Raw genomic sequence first — 23207 nt, 5'->3', positions numbered from 1 at the left:
GTGAAAGGAGTAGAACTTCATAATATGGGCAGCTGAGATGCTAAGAACCTCATGTAGTTAATAACATGTGTCACTCTTTGCCATAAGATTGGATACATTATCCCTGAATCATTATAGGCATATCTAAACTCCTTTGTAATTTCACACTGAAATATACTTATTGGGTTAGTTTAATTTCTTGAATGTACATGATCCAATAGGAGTCATTTAAGAACTAGGCTGGAAGAGAAGACACAGCCTTCTTCTGGTTTAACCTCCAAAACTCCTGGTTGACTCCTGCAGTATGAAGTAAGTGCACCAGTGTAAATAAATCCTCCTCGTAACAGATGCCATTTGCATGGCTTGCCAAAATAGATCTTGAGGGTGTTCAGGTTGCTTTGCTTTCCTTTTAAAGATTTTCAGCGTAACACCTGTGATATTTATACTGTTTTATTCTAAAGAGCATCTTCCCCGTTCTAGAGAAAATTGAGACTGTTCCGCACCTGCTCCCAAGCACATCCTGACATTTTGAAAGTGAATATATATGGGGCATACACCATGCTCAGGTTGAATAACTGTTCCAGTGTATGCAAAGTAAAATGTAATGATTGCATATGAGGATTAACATAAAGTTCTCTGAAATCAGAGCCCACAAAATACCAATCCTTTAAACCCTGTCAACTCCATCTTCACTGATGCCATTTTAGGAAAGAGATGAATATGCTCATATTCATTTCTTCAGCCAGCACCAGATCTGTAATTCTGCAGGCTGACAAATAAGAGTTAGTGGTGTGCTGAGAAGTATGCTATAAATTCTCATAATAAGTGCTTATAATATTAAAATTTATTGATAAAAGTGTTCTTATGTGGGAATTATAGACATGCCAAGGTTAGTATGCACAGTTATGGAGAGAGGAAAAGGATTTTCAGCAACCCACAACATTTTGGAAGTGTCAAGTGCCATGAGATGTTGTTTCAGTCACCAGAGGGACTTTGGACAGTAACTATTTTACCTTTTCTTTATAATCACACCATATACTTATTTCAATATATGAGAAAGAATACCAAGGGCAGTAGCACTGACTTATTTCATGGAGTGTGGAGTGGACTTGGTATGTTTTGCTTGATATTCCCATCTCAACATGACTGTTCTGAGGTCTCATCACATCTGGGAAATTCTTCCGAGATGACAGAGCTTTCTTATTGTCACGATAGGGCATTAGGAAAGAGAGGTGTCATCTGTTTGTCTTTAACCCCATTTACCCAGTTTGAGATCCAGGGGTTCTACTAACTACAAGTGTTGCCTGCTGTCATAAAGTTTCTTATTGCTGATGGAGTTTTTAACTTTAAGCAAACACAAGTGTTCCATTAACTTAAATACATTCTGTTTTAACCTTCAAATAAATGAGGTTATTCTGTTTCCTGATGGAAAATGAGCTGAGACTGGATGCAGACCTTTCAATAGGTTTGGTCTCTAGATTAGATGTTTTATCTTGTTTTCATCACTAGCTTTGTTTTCTCTTATGTCATAGTGACTACACCAATTTATTTAAATACAGTATTTTTACAGATATTAGGCCAAATGTAAGGTCCTATAAATTTTCCGTAATTTATATCAGGTGAAGAATAATTCCCTTGAAATGCAGGCCTTTGACTGTAACGTGTTTCCTTCAACTCATTTATTGTCCTGTTTCTAAACTGTGATTCAGATACTTGCTTAGTAAATATTGTCTGACATTTTACTGCCTTTCCATGAAAATAGCAGCAAAAAAGCAGAGCAGTAAAATTTAAAAATACAGGCCATGAAACCTATACTTTTACATCTCATAGCGTTAAATATGATTTTTTTAACAGCAGCTATTTATTTTTCACCATGTCTGCCCTTTTCTGCACGCACGTACTCATAGCAGCAGAGATTTTGTAGTAGCTTAGTTCCCCTAGGGCTGTGTCATGAGGTCCACAATAAAATATAAGACCAGAATTATTGCTAGCATAAAGCAGTTTGTGGCAACCAAAAGCTTGGTTCATCACTGGCATCCTGCTGTAGCCATTTCATTAATATAGAAATAAAGGAAACCTCCTGAAAAGGAAAGAGGAAGCAGTAGCTTCATTTATGAGGGGTTTTTTTCCAGTACAGCTCCTTAGTTTGCTTAGTTTAAGAAATTCAGCAGGATCATAATGAGGAAAGATCAAAGCATGGTATCTTTCTAATGTTCTAGCAGATTGCCTGTGCAGTTATTTCATATAATTACAGGGCAGGGCAAATACTTCTAGAAGTATTTGTCATTTCTTTAAAAACTTCTAGAGATCTAAATTTATGATATGCTATGATGACCAAGACCCTATATCTAGAAATGACTGAAAGTTTTCAGTTTCACTTCCATTGTTTAATAAATGTACAACGTATAGAAACCCAAATGGCTACAGTGGTCACACTGTACCACTTACTGGGCATTTGTCTAGCTACAGAATGTACATCTTAGCCCATGGGAAAACATTTGTCTTCCTGTTTTTTCACTTAAAAGTCAAGAAATGTAGGTCAGTTTCACTAAATAACCCACTTCATTAACTTTATGTTGACACAAAAAATATTAAATTTATTGTAACCAATGGTAACATTTAAACATATATAAAAAGGAAAATAAAAGTACGTCAGGAAAAGATCAATACATATTGCAATATGTTGAGGAAAAAAATATATCTGTGTCAGAAAATTGCTGAAATCATCAAAAGAGGGCACTGAAGAAAACTGTGGCAATGGAAATAGAGAAAAAAATAAATATTAATATGTTTGGAGTAAAAAGGATGTTAACAGTGATGCAGACCTCTTGAACAATGATAGACTAGTCAAATTTCTTAAAAATGTATAAATGACAGAAGTGATCTCAGTATTTCTTCTTCATTTTTGGAAAAATAAGTAAGTGATAGAGGTGTTTGAAAAGATAATGATGATAAAACCTTTTTTCATCCTGTGATAATTTGAGAGAATGCCTAGTACTAAATATTACAATGATAGACATTTTGAAAAGAGCATTTATAATTCATTCAGAAGTTTTGAAAGACTTAGGTAGGTGAGGAATTCTCTCAGGATCTGATCTTCATTTTCACCATTTTTTGGAACACCAAAGAAGTTCTGGAAGAGAGGTAATGTTGGATAATAATAGTTTAGAAGGAGTCTTAAGGAAATTATTTATATTATTTATATTCAGTGCTTAGCAATGTTCTTAACTGGAAACCTTATGAAATTTCCATCAAGAAATAAAAGTATCATGGAAATTATATGGCATTCCTCAAATGCACTAATAATACATTATCTTTACTCATCCAAATGTAACCACTTCCTCTGAGATTTCTGTTAAAAATATTGCGTTTAAGGTTAAAGTCCTAATGGTTGTATAAGTGCTTTGGGTCTTTTGATGCTAAAAATTTCGACAATGACCAGCAGAATAATAATTTTTATAGCATTATGTTATATAATAATTTTACAGAAATGGAAAGGTAAGGAAGTAGCAAATAACAAAAATAAATATTGAAATTCTAGTGTTCTTGTCTTCAAAAAGCCTTGACCCTCCAAAGTATGTCGAATTCTATAACTGTTATATCATGATTGCTCAGTTATTTTTTGAGTATTTTTAAAAAACTAGCATGATTTGATGACCTGATACTTTCACATGTCTCCAAAAAAAAAAAAAAAAAAAAAAAAGCTTTATTGCCATGGCTTTTAAAATGGGTTTATCATGTCGTGGGAGAAGAACTCTAACTTATTATATCTGACATACTTTTGTCCAAGAAGGACTTGTAGTCTGAGGCTAAATACAGTGCTTTTGGTCAGTCAAAGAAAGCATCTTTGAGGAAAAGTTTATGTGGCAGTGTTGAGTAATAGCCTTATGTCAAGTTACCATTGTATCTGAAGAAGCAGACTTTCCAAGTTCAGTAAATATTTCCTTACATCAAAGTGGATATTTAAGTTCTTAAGGAAGAACTTAAATGTTTAGTTCTTGGAAAAGAACTTCAACATTAACTTATTTGAAAATAACTATTTCTAGTATATTAGTGCTGTACCCTAATTTAATCACTGAAAGGTCATCTTTTACTGTAGAATACATATAGTACATAAACTTTTTTTATTTCAAAATGCTCTTTTATTTCAAATATAGGAGTTTAATTCTTATTCAGGCAGTGTTAGACTTTACCAAATAGGAGCCAATTTGACAGTGTTTCTGAAAGCAATTTAATGTGAAATGTAAAAAGGCAAGAACAAAATATATTGAACAAGTAAAGTTAGAGAATACCTAAAGAGTTGTATTTGATGCAAGAATTCAACAATAACTATGTAATTCAGGGCCAAAAAGCCCTGTTGACAGAGCTGACTGCAGCTATATGAAATTATTTGGAGGTGCAAGTAGCTATGGTGAGAAAGGGCTCCCTGAATAGCTGGTCCCCACCACCAGCCCACACCTTTTCCGTATTCTGGTGTTGTGGCAATCCCCAGGATCTGGATTCTGCAGGGCACCGACTTACATAAGTGAGTTTGTCCTAGTGCTTGATGGACATAAGTCCCAAGGCTGTTCTTTCCCAAGGAATAAGGGCCTCACACCAGGTGACTGGATTCTGTGTTGATGTGGGGACCATGGTGATTATTCTGGGTGGTTCTGCAGGCATGGGAGCAGCTGTGAGGACATCAGATATAATCCTGCCCTCCTCAATGAGTGCATCCTCTACTGAACCTCGTCGTTTTTCTGAGGGAAGAGCTTTTGGGTTAAATTATGTTATGATTATGCTATTCTAATGTTCATACTTACAACACGTGCAGGATTTCTTTTATTCAGAAGAGGTAACTATTTTGTATCTAGATAAATTGCATGTGTGATCAGGCCAGATTTTCAGAATGAATTCTATGGAATTGCTTGTTTATCCAAAGAGTTTGGGGCACTGAATTAATTACACACACATGCACACATATAAATATATGTATATATGCATACACATATATGTATATGTTAACATATATATGTAATTTGTATAGATACATGCTATGAACTAACTCCCTGCACAGTTGGGTATTTGCATGAACATACATGACTTGGCCACATGTCTGATGTCAGCTTTCTTAAATTATATACAACTTCATGAGGAGAAGGACAGGAGCTTTTTGTGTCTCCTTTATTTTAACTTCAAGCCTGTTCTTTAATTGTTTAAAAAGGGTTTATTTGGGACATATTGAAGAGAATGCTTAGAAATAGAAATCAGAGAACTCTGTTCTGCATCCAGCTCTTTCAAAGACTTGATTGAATGACTTCAGTGAAATATTTTGCGATAAATTATATGTTTTTATTTCACTGGCTTCCTACAAATTTAGGACGGGGAATGCACCGTCTACCTTCTAATAGCTTCCATGAAAAAAAGGAAATGAACACTGAACGTGGATGAAAGTGTAATGCAACAGCATAATCTAGTTACATAAAATTTGCAAATAGTAAAAAAAAATCACAGTCATGATTTAGTATTGCCAGTAGAAAGACTCAGCATTTTTCATGGATTTATGATTTGAAATCTTGGCCTCATAGTGTAATCCTGTGTTTGTGTAATGAGAATAAATCCTCTCTAGAAACAAATTGGAAGATCTTTATTCCCCAAAAAATGCTTGGAATAAGACAGGAATATAGTATGTGAGGAGAAAAAGAAGATAGAAAGGTAATGGTTCCTTTTGTGTTCCTAAAGCCGTGTAGCATCTCCAGGTTTTTAATATTAAGTGATACCTTTAATTTACAGTTGAGCTTGAAGACATTTTCATAGCTCTGCACTCAGTTCTTTTATGTGGGCAGTACAAAGTACTCATAAGAACATGCACATTTTTTAAACCACAAGGCACTTTATATACTGTGTATCAGCAGTAGTGTCCTAAATTTAGGATTAGAGAAAATACACCAGAAGTTGGATCATTATATAGTCAAAATGGAGATAAGATTAACGGTGTACCTGAGAACATACGTGCCTTGTACTTTATCCCTCTCCTATCATTCTAATTACTTTTCACTTTTAAGACATGGATTTGCTTTGACTCTGGAGAAAAATAGAAAGAAGATGGGTATCTTACCTGGTTAAAAAGGTGTTCATTGCAGAATAGGAAATACAGCTAACAGTTATCTTACTGTGCATTGTGTACATTATGTTAGAAACTTAGAAAGCCTAGTAAAAGGCTCTCCAAGTGCAAATTGAACTAAAGCACAGGATACAGCCGTACAATCAAAGAGAGAAGAGAATAGCAGGCTTCTCTGTGATTTCTGTGGTGTGCCTGTGGTGCAAAACTGCAACTGCTCTTTTAGTTGGTTTTCTTCTTTTCCAAGACATAAACTTAAAATAACTAGTGCAAACTGTGTTGCAGCATCTGAGTTGTGTTTTTACAGCATTAAAGGTGTTGATATGTGTCGCTGTAGGACAGGAAAGAAAGACTAAAAACTCCAAGTATTTCAGAAGGCAAAGAGTATAGAAGACTTTATTGTCTAATTCTTACCACCTTTTATAAGTGGTTACAGGCTTAACCTGTTACAGGCTTAACGTGATTGGTGACACGGAACAATACCTCTCTAATCCCATTGGTGAAACTAGAGAAACAGCAAAACACCACTTGGAGAAAGATTGTTTTGGGAAAAGATAGTGGTTTTGCCAAGATTATTTTGAGAAGAGGCTTTCTTGAGAACTTTTCCCTTGGGAAACAGCACTGCTAGCAGGCTAAAATCTCTTCAGACTTAGAGATGTCAGGCCCACAGATAAGTATTTATTGTCTACCAGTGGTAGGGGAAATAGGAAGGTTGAGTATGAGAGTAAGTAGAAGTCCTTGAAAATCAAAAGCCTCCTGAGGCCACTTGTGTGCAAGATATTTTTAAGAGTGGATCTAAAAATCAACTACCATGAGCAAGTAATCCATGAGAAAGTTAAATTACATTTGAGAAAGTGAATTTGGATTTTGTCATTGTTGTTTTTTTGTGTAGAGGAAATTACCTATTTCCTGTATAAATATTTTGCATGCATCCACATCCTTATCTGAACACAAAGCTTTTCAATTGAAGCAGAAGTTTCATCACTTTTGTAGAAGAATATGTTATAATGAAGGAAATCTGATGAGTCTACAGTGGAGAATGAAAGTAGTGATGATAGCCTCTCACTGTATTTTCTTAGTAGTTAGAGATAAAAGCTGAAATTTTATTCATCTCATTGAGTTGCAATAGCCTTGGAAGTAGTAAGAGATTGCAATGAACTACTAGGAATTCAAGAACATTCAAGAACATGAGTGTGGTCATATTGAATCAGAGCAAATACTTAGGTAATCCATTTTTCTGTCTGTAACAGTGCTCAGATTTTTAGGGAAAGCATGCAAGAAACATAAAGGGACTTCGCGGGGGATTTTGACAGACAGAGACTGTCAGTGTTAATATATTGCCCACTTACAATCAAAAAGGGTTGTTGTTTTGTAATTTTATTAATTTTACCAAAGAATTGCAGTAAGAAATATTTTATCCCTTCCTAGCATGCTATGCAGCTGACTCTTGAGCATGAAACAGCATCTTGTTCTCCATATTTCTCTTGTAGGATGTAAAGGATGGACAGATGACAGAATGCAAAGGGCACAAAAAACCAACATAAACTGCATCTTTCCTGTGGTTCACTTTGGTTCTTCAGTGAAAGTAGAGGCATGTCATTAAAATTCATCATTGCTGTTTGTCTCCAAAGAAACCCTAGAGCAGAACAGCTAGATATCAACTCTTACTAGGGCCAGGAATAAGAGATATGTAAGGTTCAAATTTAATGGTCAAAGTGGCCATGTAGTGGTGTAGTTCTGAAAAAATAAACTGTCACCTCGTTGAGCATTAAGTATCAAAGCACAACTTATGTGATATATTTGCTGTCCATTTTGTTTGGCAAACATAAATTCACCAACACCTTCCTGTGTATATGATTTGCCCCAAACTCTAGGAATCCATTAGAAATACTTAGTACACCAGATGATGGAATATACTCCAGGTCATCCAAAAATGCAGCAGTCATTGTGATTAAGAGTTTACTGAAGAGTTTGTTGGAGATGCACAGGAGACCCTTTGGTCCTAAAGAAGTGAAAGGGAGACCTGTGGATTTAGTGAGCAGCGTGTCCCTAGGGAGGTGTGTGAATATGCAAAGGCAGCATTATGGCAGGACAAAATGAGGTGTGGCAGCTCAAGCAGAAGCAGGAATAACCATTTGCCGCCTCTCCAACTCTGAAGTTACAAAGGAGATGAGACAAAGGAGACATATGGGGGACTTGCCTCCCATGGAGAAATATGGAAAGTTTTCATTGTATAAGCTTCCTCCATATAACTCCCATCTGCTGAATCACTGGGTTAAAGAGGTGTCTTTTCTGACAGTGGATTTTCCCGAGCTCCTGCAAGATAGTAATGCATGCTTATCATTTCTTGCCATGGCATCAGATAAGGCAGGCTCACCTTGTCTTTATGCCTATTGCAGCAATGATGAAAAAGGAGATTACAGCACACCTTCCCTGGGGTCTGAAAACTTCCTGTCATAGACTGATTGCTTAGCCCTGCTGAAAACAGGTGTCTCTCTCCAGGGAGATGAAGCTGGAATAAATAAGTCTACAGTGACTGAAATCTACTGGATGTATAAGTCTGTGACAGCCTAATGTGGTTACTGGTATTCACAAAGACACCTAGCATTACATTTTTCTTTCCACAGTCTTCCCTTTCTGAACTTGCACAGTAAAATTAAATGAGGCAGAAGGTCTGCAGCAAGATTTTTTTCCTGGGTTTAAAGGCTTCTCTTCACATTTTGTACTAATCCGTCTATTTTGTGTAGATAAAATGTGAGTAAAGGAAGAAGGCGAGTAACATTTTTATCCACTCTTTCTTCTAAAGATTCTTTGCACTAACTTTACAGCAGTAGGACCTTCCGATAAATATACTAGAGATGAAACATACCAATTTGATAGTCATAGTTTTGGTCATCATAATTTCTCACTTTTGATAGTATTTGTGCTCCAATAAGATTTTGTAGTATTCTGAATTATTTTTTTTTTTCTGTATCTTGAAATTATGTCATACTACTGAAAGTTCAAGACCACAACTCTGCTTCTGTGGGGAAATGTTAGACAAAAATCTGCCATCATATAAATAGTACAACTTCTTGAAAGTCTTGAAGAAGATATAATTTAGTAAAGTCAAATTTGGTAGAGATATGCTTTCCAGTCTTATGCCTGTTAGGCAGGTGAGAATATATTCTGGCACTGCAAAGTACATGCATGTAATTTGTGGCTTTTGCAGAAAAGCAGGCAAAGGAAACATCCTCAGGCATGTATAATGGCCTGCTCACAGAGGAGACAAATGGTATTCCAATGTTCCAACAGCTTTTGCTATCAGTAATACGAACTCTAATAGTTCTGTAATAAGTATCTCTAGATGATATCTTCCAAAAGTGTCACTGTGGCCTGTGGTCCCAATAGTTGTGGTAGAAAATCTTGGAGATTTCTGGCCACAATTGCTTTTCCCAAGTGTAATTTTTCTCAGCCATGGAGCCAGCAAGACTATCTTCCTTCTACAGATGCTTGAGATATGTTTATTTTCTGATTAAAATTTTATGTTTATTTACTTAACAATTGATTGTTTGGTCCTACAATTTTCTTTAGTGCAAGTATCTCTAATCAGATTCTGATTCATCTGACATTCATTTTGCTTAAGTTAACATCATGATTGAATAGAGGAAATTGCAAAGTGCTGTGAAGTTCCAGGCAGCTTATAAAGATCTTCCTTTATCTTGTAGAGCTGAGGGTGAGTTTTGAGAGTTCTACCATTTTGCACACTTACTATTCAATCATTGATGTCATCCTGTAGCTAATGTGTTCCTAAAGAACCCTATTGGCTTCATTGGGATAACTGATGAGACTGAGGGTTCCAGGTTCTGAGTTTTGCCAGGGCCTCTGCTCTAAACTTGTCTTAGATTCTTACTTGGCACTCTGTCTTTTTGTTCTCTTTATGAAAACTAACTTGTTCAAGTCCATAAATTTGATGCTGGTTGAATCGTGTCAGATCTGCCACAGCAATGAAGCCAGCATGGTTTTGAGGACAGAAATATGCCTTGGAATTTCTTGTATTTTCTAAAAATTTTCCCTTTTCCACAGAGACTATATCATAGCACACCTGATGAATTCACTAGAAGTCATGTACTGACAGGCTCTGAAAAAGGAAACACTTTTACTGTTGGAGGGTGGCCAAGCACTGACACAGGTCTCACAGAGAGGAGTCCCTACCCTGGGAGATATTCAATAGTCATCCAGACGGGTCCTGGGGAAATGGCCCTAGTTGGCCTGTGTTGAGCAGGGGGCTTGGACCAGGTAACTTCCAGAGGCGCCCTCCGACCTTTACCATTCCATGAACTGTTTTTCCTCTACTAGTGCTCAAGTAGGACCTATGCATTACCTTAAACTTTGGTCTCCTGTAAAGCTGTCCGATCTCTTGATGTTTCCTGGGGAAGTTCACACAGCTCTGGATGATAGCCAGCACAGCATCACAGGTAGTCTGGAGGAAACATTATTGTGGTACAGCTGAGGAAAGCACAGCACATTAGTTGCAAAGTATGATACTTTGCAACTAATTAAGGCTGTTGTGTTCGTACCTCAGCTGTGTACGTGAACATTACGTGCATAGCATTAACTCAAACTGACAAACATTGGAGGAATTTTGCAGATCTTGGGGATCAGTATTCTAAAAACCAAAGGAGAAACCTTCTACCATAGGAATCTATTATACTTCATGACTTCCGATCAGTCTCTGTCTTCACTTTTGCCTGTGTAGTCTTGCTGAGCATCTCTAGGTAATTAGGAATAATTACCTTCAGCCTTTGAAGAGCACTGGTGCCTTTTGTGACATTCTGGTAGGCCCCCTGCTTTCCTCATCTTGTTTGTTCTGCTCCAAGCCTTTAGAGAGACAACAAGTACAGTTATGTCTTGGCTGTGCCTAGGAATGGACAAAAGAGCTGCTGGAGAAGGTTTGACTGATGGGATAAATGGAGAGACCACCACTGAGATAAATGAGCAGCTCCACTGAACATTACTAGTTATCATCTTTTTGTAGTGCATACTGAAATACCAGCAGTGGATAGTGCCGAGCTAGTGGGGCTGGTGAATAGTGGCAGGAATTGGGAAGGTAAAGGGAGATAATGACTTCGTCTGTGGTTTGCAAGGACAAGGTTAGATAAACTTTTTTGAATCACTGCAGTCCAACTGCAATGGAGAAAAAGCAGAAGTTGGAGGATTAAATGGGAATAACTAGACAAATGCAAGTAAGTCACTGAGAGATGAATTAAGTTCTGTTAAAATCAGAGCACAAAGTTAAGATTAAACAATTTGAACGCTTTATTTTATGAAAAAGATCTAAATATCTAACACACACAGACTTTTCACACTTCTATATGTATACCTTTGAGTTTTAAAATTACCCTAAAAGGTATCATCCCTACTTCTAAATACTTGTTATAAATTCAGACCATAATTCATCTTTCTCTCTTATGAAGGATGAATTACCAATTTTAACAAGCCAAAGTCAAGATCTTCTTATTTGTTTCCAAATTAAATATGTATTTCCATTGGAAAAGTAACATGTGGGAGTTTGGCTGCACATCTAGAAGAGTGCTGGCCACATGTGTTTAGGGAAGATGAATTCAAGGTGAAATGGGTGCTGTTTGAACGATGGAATTTTGGAATGGCATTCCAGAAGGGTTAGGTGAATCAAGAGAGTTTATGTAGAAATTAAACTCCATAAGAAGACTTGGGAGTGGAGTTAATTTTAGTAATTAAAGGACCCAAAATATATCTTTTGTTTCCCTCCTTTGTTTCCCTCTTTTGTTGCTCTATAACATTTTCCAGAATGAGTGTTTCTGCTAACAACTTTCTAGTAAAGTATACATGTAATTATATATATCCTTTGAGAAATTTATTCTCTATTCTGTGTGAGAAAACACAGAATCACAGAATCACAAAATCACAGAAAATAACGTGAATTTGGAGTTTTATATCTGCAAGAGAATGGCCAGATCTTAGAATACCTGTAAAAAAGTGAGATTTAAAGCAAGATATGGCCATATTGTCACTCACTTCTAACTACAGTATTCTTCTTTCATGTTTGAGAATTATCTCAGAATTCTCATTCTTTTTAATCAAAACATACTTATATGTATGTCTAAATGAGACAAAAATGCTCATATAGCTCTCTGTTGGGGGCTTATTTCATTGATAAATTACTTAAGATAAAATTAGGTCAAAATATTTGTCATGCTACTATTCAGTCCTAATTCAACTCTTCTTCCAGGCCAAATAACTCAGGAGATGGAGGCATGTTTGCTATGCTGTAAACAAAGAAGGATATTTCTGTATTTTACATGACAACATGAAATGATCCAGCATCAGAGCCTTCATGTCAGTGCAATGGCAACATCAATGCAGTCTTGTCATATGCAATGATGGAGTTAAAGGATCCATGAGCGCTGCTACTATGCTTGAAATTGGCATTTGAGAGCAAGTGAATTGACCTGCAGATCAGGAACATATTTAGACACATCATCAGACTTCTGAGCTGGTGCTGAACTGCTTTTTTTCCCTCTTGTGCATCTGTCAAATATAAGCAGTCTCTCGTTCTTATATTTTTGCATGGCTGGCATTCGAGAGATGCATTGGAGAGAAGTTTTCTGGGGGAAAAAATTGAAAAATTATCCAGGCAGACATCTGAACTGCTGCCTGCTGTGGAAATAGGCTCTGTGCTGTGGCTCAAATTAGGAGTAACAGCCAGCACAAGATTTTTATTATTTGGCTTCCTTGGCTAAATACTTAGTTTTGCCTGAAGAGAGTTGGTGATTGAAGATACACTGCTGTTTTGGAACAAACACTAAACATAAGATGCGCCATCCTGTGGGAAACCTTATGTTTCTCAAGATCTGGCATGAGTAAATTTGTGCCATTTGATATTTTATGCCAAAGCTCAAATCAAATCATTTTAGTTCATTAAATTTGGACCTCTAATTGTCCAACTTGTCCAGGACCATGTAAACTCTGAACATGTATCTTCTGTAGTCATGGAAGGAGAGCTCCATCTGGTTTAATTTCTGTCTTCTTTTGGAACCTGCAATAAAACACAAGTTTAGAGGTCCTTGAAGAGCCATGAAAGAGACATTTCAAGAGTAGAGGGTTGCTCTTTGGCAAGAAGGAGCATGACATTCATCTACTACAGGTTCTAAATACTGGTTTTACCTGTTTACCTTACAGGGATTTCAATTCTTCTTTCCCCTTGCAGTCTGGGTGCCCATCTCAGCATCTCTTTCCTCACAGTCAGATCCTTCATGATGAGGATGGGTTGAGTACAGATCCTGCAGCATAGGTTTCTAGCTTGCTCTTTTTATCTCATTTTTCTCTCTTTTTTAAACTGAATCCCATAGTCATGAGAGTCTAGGAAGGATCTAGAGCTGTCAGCTTCATTGTTATCAAGTTTCTTCTTTATCTATTACCACCTTACCTTGCCTACTATGCCTTGAGAACTTAAAGAAGTAGTAAACCTGTTCAATTCTCACTTCTGTTAGTTAGTCAGTAAGTACTTCACCATGTCTTAAAACTCTGCATTGAGGAAGCCTGTAGAGGTACAAAGATTTACTGGATGTGTTCAAATGTGGAAACAAACTAAAAAAAAAAAATTACAATTTCAAGAATTTAGTATTTGAAGATGTGAAGGGATATAATGGTGTGGCAAATGAAAACTTTCTCTTGGACTAAATCTACCACAAATGCAGCTTGATAAAATTATTAAGAAGTCAATTGTAATTTTCATTCTCTCTTGTATCTTTTGACATGGCGTTTTTCATTCATAGTAAGATAGAAATCTTTGAAGATTTTTCACCTATAACCATGTCTTACGCTGTCTTTTGCCAGATGTGGGCTGGCATCTAAATGAAACAACCAAGGGAGTCTTAAATGACATTATAAGCACGTTCATTCCAGCTGTTTGCAGGATTTTATAGGTCAAGCAGCCAAGGGGCTTGACTTTAGTGTTTTGGGATCAGTTACAGCTTCATTGGAGGGTTGAAATTCAATCTTAAATCACTGTGCTGTAACGAGTTGGCGCTATGGGCTTTTATTACAATAGCTGTCTTCTTCCGTATCATGGGTACCCATAGACTGCAACTGCATTTTTATGTGGTCTCTTTGGTACAGATGTAGCCATCAGCCTCGGGTGTATCACCCTGGCACCTGTAGTGTGCTGGGAACTGGAACTATTTGATGCCGCCTTTTATATCACTGCAGTCAGGTGACCCTGCAGAATAAATATTAACAAACTCTTCTTCTCATGCTGATGGGATTCTTAGATAATTTGCTGTTGCATTTCTGAGTCAGATCCTGCAGCCTTGATGCAGTCATAGCTTCTTTTGAGTTCATGTGAGCTTTGTCAGAGACAAACCTGGAGGGTTGGGTTCAGTTTAGTGAAATACATAACAACATCACTCAAAATCTTCCTGCACATCACAGCTGCAGGATTTTTGTAGTACACATAATTAGAAAAAACAGTTTTCTATTAAGAATTACCTTTGGTTTTTGTCTGTCTGATAATGTTAAATAGTGATATTGAATATATGTGTATATATTTATTTATTAAAAGAAATATATATACGTATGATATTTATGTATTAAATAGAAATAAATTATATATATATAATTTATTAAAATGTGGAGAAAATAATATTTTCAGCACCCTCTAATTACATTTATAGATTTTAAAGATCTGGCATTTACCAGCTCTCCTTTTTATACTAGGGACCCTTTACCAGCTCTCCCTTTTATACTAGGGAAATTACTTGATGAGATCAAATTCTTTGCTATTCATATAGTGGAGTCTTTTGATTCTGAGTTGTTAGAGCAGTGTATTGGCTTTCAAAAATCATTGTACATGTACTGCTCTCTGCTTAGCTGTCCTTTTTCTTAAACAGAAAAAAATTCTCCTCAGAATTTCTTTCTCCTCAGAAATTTTATTTTTGTCTCTTTCAAATATCATGTCTTCAGCAATATTATGTGCTGTCACTACCCTCACCCTCCACTGTATTAGCTCACCAAAGCAATTACCAGAATTGTGGGAAAACCTTTACTTACTCAGAAGAGTACTTTCCACGTGAGCTGAACAGCTGAATAAGAATAGCATTCACTGTTGGAAAGCAGCACAGACTGTCTTAAAAAGACAATGTATTTGCCTTTCTTTGTTTTTATACTTTGGCCTTCGCTAATCTTGCTATTGCTCTTTTATTGAGCTCCCTCAGCACATATATTTCTTTTGCTTTATATTTTATTTAAAATTATGCAAGTGACAGCCAATTACCTATCTGTCTGACCAAGACTGCAAAGGCACTTTTGATCATCAGGGTTTTTTTCTTCTCTGACAATTACTTGTCAGAAAGCCGAGTTTCTCTTTTGCTCCATTAAACTGAACTTAACTATAAATATTTGTGATTTAGTCAGAATCTTTCCTGACATTCAATGACCTCCATGACACATAGTCTTATAAATGTACTTAGTGAGCTGTTATAAAGGATTGTTGTCTTAAAATCACCCAAAAGGTAGTATTTCAATTGGACAAGTGAATACAGATCATTAAAAATATAGTGAGAATTTCTTCTATGGTCAGATGATTCCTTTAACTGTCACTAAAGCTATGAAGTAGTGATCTAAGTCAAAGTTAAACATTTAATTGTGACACTGACTACACTCATCTTTGGTAATGAAACCTCTACTGAAGGATGGTAGGTTACAGATAAGAAGGCTGTAATATTTAGCTGAGGAACAGTAACTTGCTAAGTAGCATTCTTCAGCTGAGAGTGATCATCTGACACCTCCCTTCCTCTTCAGGTTTAAATGCTCCCCCCTGCATTAAAAACCTGGCATTTTTCTGGTCTTAAATCTTATCTTCCTTTTTACTGAAGTCAAGCCTGTCAGTAAAATTCAGAAATCACAGCAGGAGTATAAAATTTGTATTAAAAAATGGTTTATTCATTACCATTGGTCTTTGATGCGGCTTATTTATTTACGTATTTATTTTAACCTTCTTCTTTCATCACCTGTAATTTCCTGTTAGAAATCCTGGGGTTTAGCATGTGAGAAGTCAATTTTTTGCCTTCCAATACTGAGGTTTTATCCAGAGTAGCTTGGCAGCTTTTTGATGTCTTTTCCCCTTAAATTAGAAAGTGCGTATTTTCCAAATGTGAACATTGAGCCTTTGCCCCAAGGTTTTACAAAAATGTTTTCTCAGTGGAACATCTGTCAAAGAAAAAGAAATGCACACCTAAGAGTCCTATGTGAAGACAGACGTTAAGTCAAACGTGGCTAGTGCTAAGAGCGACCTTGATCCAAGGTCTTGTGTATTCCAGCCGAACTCACAGGCTGCAAGGTGGTGTAGGAGGCTCCCACTGCTCCTCTCCTGCCTTGCCATTGCCCTCTCCCTTGTGTTGGTGTGTCGCTGTTTGGGAGTGCCCACCAATCCGGGCACACAAGGAGAGAAGGGAAGGGAAGAAGAAAGGAGGGATGGGATGGGATGGGATGGGATGGGATGGGATGGGATGGGATGGGATGGGATGGCATGGCATGGCATGGCATGGCATGGCATGGCATGGCATGGCATGGCATGGCATGGCATGGCATGGCATGGCATGGCATGGGAGGAAAAGATGATTGCACTGCTGAACTTAGCAGAGGTATCCTAGGGCTTTGGAACACAGAGCACTTAAAGCTCCAGGTGGAGCTTCTTTGCATGAGGCTGGGGAACCACTTCAGTTTTTAACAGCTGCATCTGCCAAACTGGACTAAACTGTAATTTAGCACAGCACATTGGAACCAGTGGTAATGGTAAAAAGACCAACAATCCTCAGAGATTCATCATGTCCAGGAAACTCCTCCTGAAGCCACTGGTTAAGTTTATGATCATAAGATGAAGATGAGAATTTTGAGGAAAACATCTTTACCCTGAGGATCAGCAGTTAGTATGGATGATGCGCTGTGCCCTGGAACTTCTCCTGTGATAAGTACTAGCACTATCAGCCAACTCTGGGTCTTACATGCATAATTCAAATGTTACAGACAATTCCTGTCCTGAATTTAGAAAATGGGTATTATGAACTGTAATTTTTTTGATTCATCATTTTTTGTATACTATTTTAATTTTTGAAAGCTGAGTCCATTTGTAACAGTAACACTGTCCATTTCTGAAGTCAGAATTTTTCTCCTTTTTTTCCCCTAGCTTGTAAAATTGTTTTAATTTTGAAAAGGATTTCAAAGTTATATAGTTTTACAGCTCTCCAGTTATTAAATAATTCTTTGATTTTTGTTAGATTTCTCAAATACAAGTTTGTTAGATATACTACTGATATTTTTCTGGTTGTTATAATTTCTAGGGGTTGTTTTGCATAACAGATTGAAGCAACTTTTTGATATCAAATGCAGAGCAGATTATGCTTCCCAGGTTTTTAAATTTAGTAATTTATAAGCTATCAAATTTGCAGCTGTATCATTAACCTTTTATTTTTACATTTAACAATTTTAGAGTCTTCTGTTTATATCGTGCCACTTTTGGGTCTTTTCTCGTATGAAATGATCTGTTACATATGAAAACTCTTCATCTTGATACAGTGACTTCTGTTATGGATTTGGTTCTATTTATTAATCTCAAACTAACATGTCATTTATAAAACTTTTCCATTAAAATATAAAACTGACTGTTTTCCTTGGTGTTTCTGACAGAAGAGAAAATTGAGTTTTAACACGTATTTGGAAAGTTGACTTTGTAACTCTGCTGTGGTGTCTCATCACTCCGACAGCTTCTGATATATATTTTGAAGTATAATAGGACCTGAGAATTTAGAGGAGGGGTTTAATACACAGGGCTCCCTCTTGATGCCCTCTCTCAAAAATGTTTTTTGATTTCTCTTTTAATGAGGAACATCTTGGTGATTTCTTTCTGCAGACCCTATGCAGCATTGCCTTTTATTTTGCTACTCCTTTGCCTTAAGCTGCTTGTCAAACATTAATGTTACAGTTGCACTACTTTTTCTGTTCTGGAGATTCCAGTTGTGCTGCGCATCTGGTTGATCCCTCTAGGAGAAGAAGCTCAAGATTCAAAGAGATTATTTCACCTGAAGTTTTTGCTGTCCTTAATACAAATGGGCTTGAGCATGGCTGGAAGAGAAAGTTCACCCTGAGTAACTTTATTGCAGCCCCGTCTTGCAGTTTAGTACCTCCTCCTTGCGATCCGCAGGAAGTGGGAAATGGGAAATGTTTGGAAGACTTAGTGAAACAAAGAGGTAAAAACCCAAGGCTTCATTAAGTGAAGTGCTACACTCCCACTGGAGCATTTTACTGCTAGTCATGCACTTGGCATTACAGGATTGTCAGTGATGATGATGACTAAATAACAAAGCTCTCCCTTGCCAGCTGTATTAAGAAATATCGTATATCCTTTTCCAAGTGTTGTTATGATAAGAAAATGTTATTTCCCATCAACTTTGATAGATTTTTAGAAGTTCTCATGAAAACATTTCACTCAACTAGGTTTCATTACGAACATACACCTGGTATCTAAGTTGCTGAAACAAGCCCTCCTCTTTTATTTGCAAGAAAGGTTTGAGGTTTTATTCCACTTCTATGTTACTCATTTTAAAAGGTATCAAACAACAATTTGTCATGGACAGTTGCAAACTTTGTGGTCTTAATTGTCACAAGTAAAGGAGGTGCAGCCTCTCCCATCTTGGTAGGGAACTGGTGTGACAGTAAGCCCCCAGAGGACCTCAGTCACATCGAGCATACCCTAGCTGCAGCCTCGAGCTCCTCTGCCCTACTAAATTGATTACTGTCTTCTAGCAATGGGAGAGGTTAGGTCAGCTAATTTTGGGAACCTCTCCCTTCCCTTCAGGTTTTTAGGCTGTTTTCAGAAGAATCTGAACATCTGGTGTAACATTTTGAAGTACTCACATGCACATAACTCCCAGTGAAACCATATTTCACAGAATCTAGGCTAGTTCGGTGTCCACTGATGGACACAGGGATTTTGGATTTGGGGAAACATCAACAGTATGGGCTCTTAAGAGCTATGCAAAACCAGCCTGTAAAAATGGGCTCAAGGGCCTGTTTCCTTCTCTTTATTCTGATGAGTTCTGTCAAATCAATTACCTGAATCACAGCCTATGTTAGGGATGGATTGTCTTTCTGTTTGCACAGAGCTAAAAACTTTGTGGCCTTCACTGCTTCTTGGGGGTTTCACTGGGTAAATACTAGACATAATAACAGCAGCACTCAGATGTTTCCTCTAATCAGTCCATATTGGTCATGGTATAAAGAGAACAGGTCTTAATATGTTTCCTCTGCCATGATCGTGGATTATTAGGTTTTTAACTTCTGCCTGTGTTGCCTGCAAGGTGTTATAATTTAGAAGAGAGTAGCAATTTGAGAAGGAAAGACATGCCTCCTACCTCTTTCTTTTCTTTAGATTCCCCTCTTCCCCTTCACCATGCCTGCTAATGTGTTCTGTGGGCTTTGGGGATGAGACAAATTACTCTGTGTTGGTGACAAGAGCAAAATAAATGAGACTTAGCTGTTCAGAAAGGTCTCTCTGCATAGCCTGATGGTGAAAACAGTTCTTAGTGAGAAAGGAATGGTACTGTATGCTTGGCATCCTGCTTCCGGTGCTCCTTCAGTGGTTTCATGCTGTCACTGTATATAAAATAAAGAGCTAGCCCTGTAGGCAAGAAACATGAGCAACTCTCCTAGTTTTGTATAAGTGCCAAAAGCAATAGGCTGTACCCTCGTGTTTCTACTTGTGCTCTCTTTTTGACTTGCAAAATACAAATTTTTATTTTTTGCCTGTGACACTACATCAAAGAGAAGCTCTTTCCCTTGGTATCCTAATGCATAGGAAGTGGGATGAGAGGAATGAATAACTCACTGGCAGCAGGAGAGGAAATTGAACTTCTCTGTGTTTGTGGTGGGTGCCTTAGCCACAGTAATCCATGGAAAGATTAATAATTTTTTTTATGCATAACTCTGACTACGGTGAATATACACATGTGCATCCTCATCTTTGGTAATAAACTTCTGGCCAATGAACTATTTTTTTGGGAGCCCAGACCTGCCTGATGGATGTACTCAGGACTTGCTTGGCAGATATCAGGGAGATGCACATGAAGGCAAACTTTTTAACTTTTTATCTGATCCAGTTTAGGCATGAGCTGAACACCAAGCCTTTTAGCATGAGTCTGGTGGCGAAGTGCAATGGTTGTGTTCACTTATGTTCTGTTATTACATTTTTCAGGCATTTAAGGTGATGATCTGAAGATTTATCCCAAGGGTCAGTTTAAGAAGGAACAGATACTAAAGGGCTTCATTCATATCTGTGCTGGAGGCTTTTGTCTTTCAGATAGCTCTATGTGTTTCAAAGCTACATAGAATGCATAACGGCATCAGTGACCCACCATGTGAATTTCCTCACTACCCACTCTGGGCAAGCTCTTTGCTCCCAACACCAGCACATTCTCATGCCTGGGGAAGTAGCCAGGCGGTGACACTGTGGATGTTAGTGTGCCATTAGAGTTTGCTGTCACATTAACCAGGGTTATTGCGACCAGTGGTCTTCCCAAAGAGTGGGAAACCCATGGCCAAGGGCCGTTTTGAGTAGGTAAGTATATAGTTTGCACACAGCTGCCCTGTCTCAGAGCCAAGGACACTTCAATGGAGACAGTGCTGTGCCAGCTGCCTTCAGTGCTGGGAGTGTGACAGCACACACTCCATTTATTGGCGTAGGTGAGGACCAAAGCTGCAGGAGAGTTTCAATGAATGTCAGGGCAGAGGCGGCACCAAGCCAGTCCTAGTCTGATTTGACAGCTCCATCCTCTGCCTGCTTGCTAAAGTCATGTCTCCAGGAAGAAGACACATTGTCTCTGAAAACTGGTGGTCTGTGAATTTTTAGCTGTTTTGCTGACCCAGAGGATTTCCACTTATAATGGGAATGAAAAAGTCTCTGACTCTGGTCAGGGATGCCATAAATGCCTTCCTATGTGGTACAGGACTCTCAGTATGTTGTTGCCAGACCATAGACTGTAAGTTCTGCCTGTGCCAAAGAGCTTTCAAAACTCTTTATTTACCATCTTGTACATGGGATTTGAGGCGCCCTTGTATTGTACTGTGTGATTTTTTGTTTATATATGCTGGGCCAGATGTTTAGCTGATAAAAGTCAGTGTAACTCCACTGATTGCAAAGGAGCTGCACCAAGTTGATGATTCAACTTCTGTTCATTTCATAGTTTAGATTTATATTTATTAACCTCAGCACAGAGAATAAGGTTTTCATGTCTGCTGTAAGGGAGGGGTTTTGTATACAAAAAATGGATTCTGCACTCAGTGACACCTAGCTTCATCTTGCAGGTGAAGATTGAATCTGGCCATAATGTGTAAAATGAAATAGTTTATGTGAAATACCCACATATGATAATACTTTGGTTGGTATTCATAGAGCCATTCTTGCTCCATCTGTCTGTTATAAATATTGTAAGTGCGTATTTCAGTAAATTTTAGGGTTTGTAACAATGCAGTAAAATCAAGTAGATGTTAATAAATTCTAACAAGCACAGAAACTCAGTTGTTTCTCAGTAGATTTCTATTTAGCTGCTCCAGAATATCTTGCTGCAGCTGCAAAAATATTGAACTAAGTTTAAACTCCAACAAATATGCTGCTAAGAAAGCTGATTTTTCTGTTTCTAGAACAGTCAAAAATGAGTAGCAAATGTGTTCGCAGAAGAATTTTATATCTGGCTTTTTTGTTTTTCTTTTTTGCCTAATGTTCAGAAATGCAGAATTACCTAAGAACCACATGCTGATGAAGATTGATGCTTCTTAGCTTCCTACTTTTCCACACCCAGCTAAACCCAGACCCAAAATGCCATGAGGACAGTGGGAAGAGAGCTATTACGCTGCCACCATTTCTTTCTGATTCGTAATTGCCCAGAAGTAACGCAGCAGCTTTTGTAGAGCACAGATGGTTCATTTGGCTGTTGGCTTTGAAGCAGTTCGCTCCGAGGTCTTCCAGCATTTTCTACTGCCTTTTGGCCACTGAGCCTTTGTCTGTGCCTCAGGTAGTGAGGAGCTCCCAGCAGTCTTCCTTGATTCCTGCGTTAAGGAACTCCTGGGATCACCGTGGCCACATCTGGCGCTTGTCTGGGCCTGCTCTGCCCTTTTGGGCTTTTAGGAACTTCCAATTGAGTCTAGTTGAGAGTAAATCTTAGGTAACAAAGACATGGGGAAGGGAGGGAGCATGATGGTATTTCAGAACAATAGCAAGGTTTGCATAGCTTTGCTCACTTGCTGCTGAAGCCTGGTGCAAATCAGAAAATACCAAGTGTTCTGTCCAGCCCATAATTAAAAAGTGGATGTTCTGTTTATGTGTTTTCTTACAGCTGGCAGCATTAGAGAGACAAATCTTTGACTTCCTGGGTTTCCAGTGGGCTCCTATCCTTGGCAATTTCCTGCAAATAATAGTTGTCATTTTGGGTTTGTTTGGAACCATCCAGTTTAGGCCTCGATATATAGTTGTGGTAAGTCTCATTTATTATATATTTTTGTTTTGTTTTTTGCCATAAAACCTGTCATATTACAAAGCATAATTTCCTTGGTTTCAAAACACTAGATGGTATTTCTGTAGAAACTGTAGAGGTCTCCATGTCTTTTTGCAAATTTAGGACTACTAAGTGAATTTTTTGAGGTTTTGGACATTATCAAAAACAAGTAACCTGGAGAAAGTGCTGCCGAAATTATGACTGTGGTACAAGTCAATTAGACTATATGTAAATAAATAAAGTACAAATTGTTGTTCTTTTTGTGACAGATTAGCAGAATTGATGGCGATTAAAACAAATATTTGCAATGGCCAAGTTATATTTAACTACATCTTTCTCTTAAGCAAAGAGGAGCAAGGATTGTAGAAATTTCTTTGGTTTGGAACCCATGGGTTCCAAAGAAGTCTCCCTTTCACTTACATGCAATTTTGTCAAGACCTGTATTTACGTCTTTGACCCTAAATTCTCTCTGATGCTTATAACTTGAACCTCCTCTGTGGTGGGGTTTTTTTGTGGATTTTTTTGGTTGTTTTTTTTGTTTGTTTGTTTTGTTTTTTTTGTTTTGG

General features: G+C 37.6%; 1 protein-coding gene across 3 annotated transcripts in view; it reads left to right on the top strand.

Annotated features, from left to right (window-relative positions):
• The window catches only part of NKAIN3 (sodium/potassium transporting ATPase interacting 3), a 346346-nt gene that overhangs the window by 143098 nt on the left and 180041 nt on the right, over positions 1–23207 (top strand). For all 3 annotated transcript variants that reach the window (XM_040067999.1, XM_040067990.1, XM_040068008.1), the window contains exon 2: positions 22483–22620. In XM_040067999.1, the coding sequence (XP_039923933.1) occupies positions 22483–22620 (138 nt within the window). The remainder of the gene's footprint in view (positions 1–22482; positions 22621–23207) is intronic.

This window comes from Hirundo rustica, chromosome 1 (genome assembly GCF_015227805.2).
Source record: "Hirundo rustica isolate bHirRus1 chromosome 1, bHirRus1.pri.v3, whole genome shotgun sequence".
In the NCBI taxonomy this organism is placed as follows: Eukaryota; Metazoa; Chordata; class Aves; order Passeriformes; family Hirundinidae; genus Hirundo; species Hirundo rustica.
The sequence above is the reverse complement of the archived record's forward strand: the minus strand, read 5'-3'. Positions and strand labels throughout refer to the sequence as shown.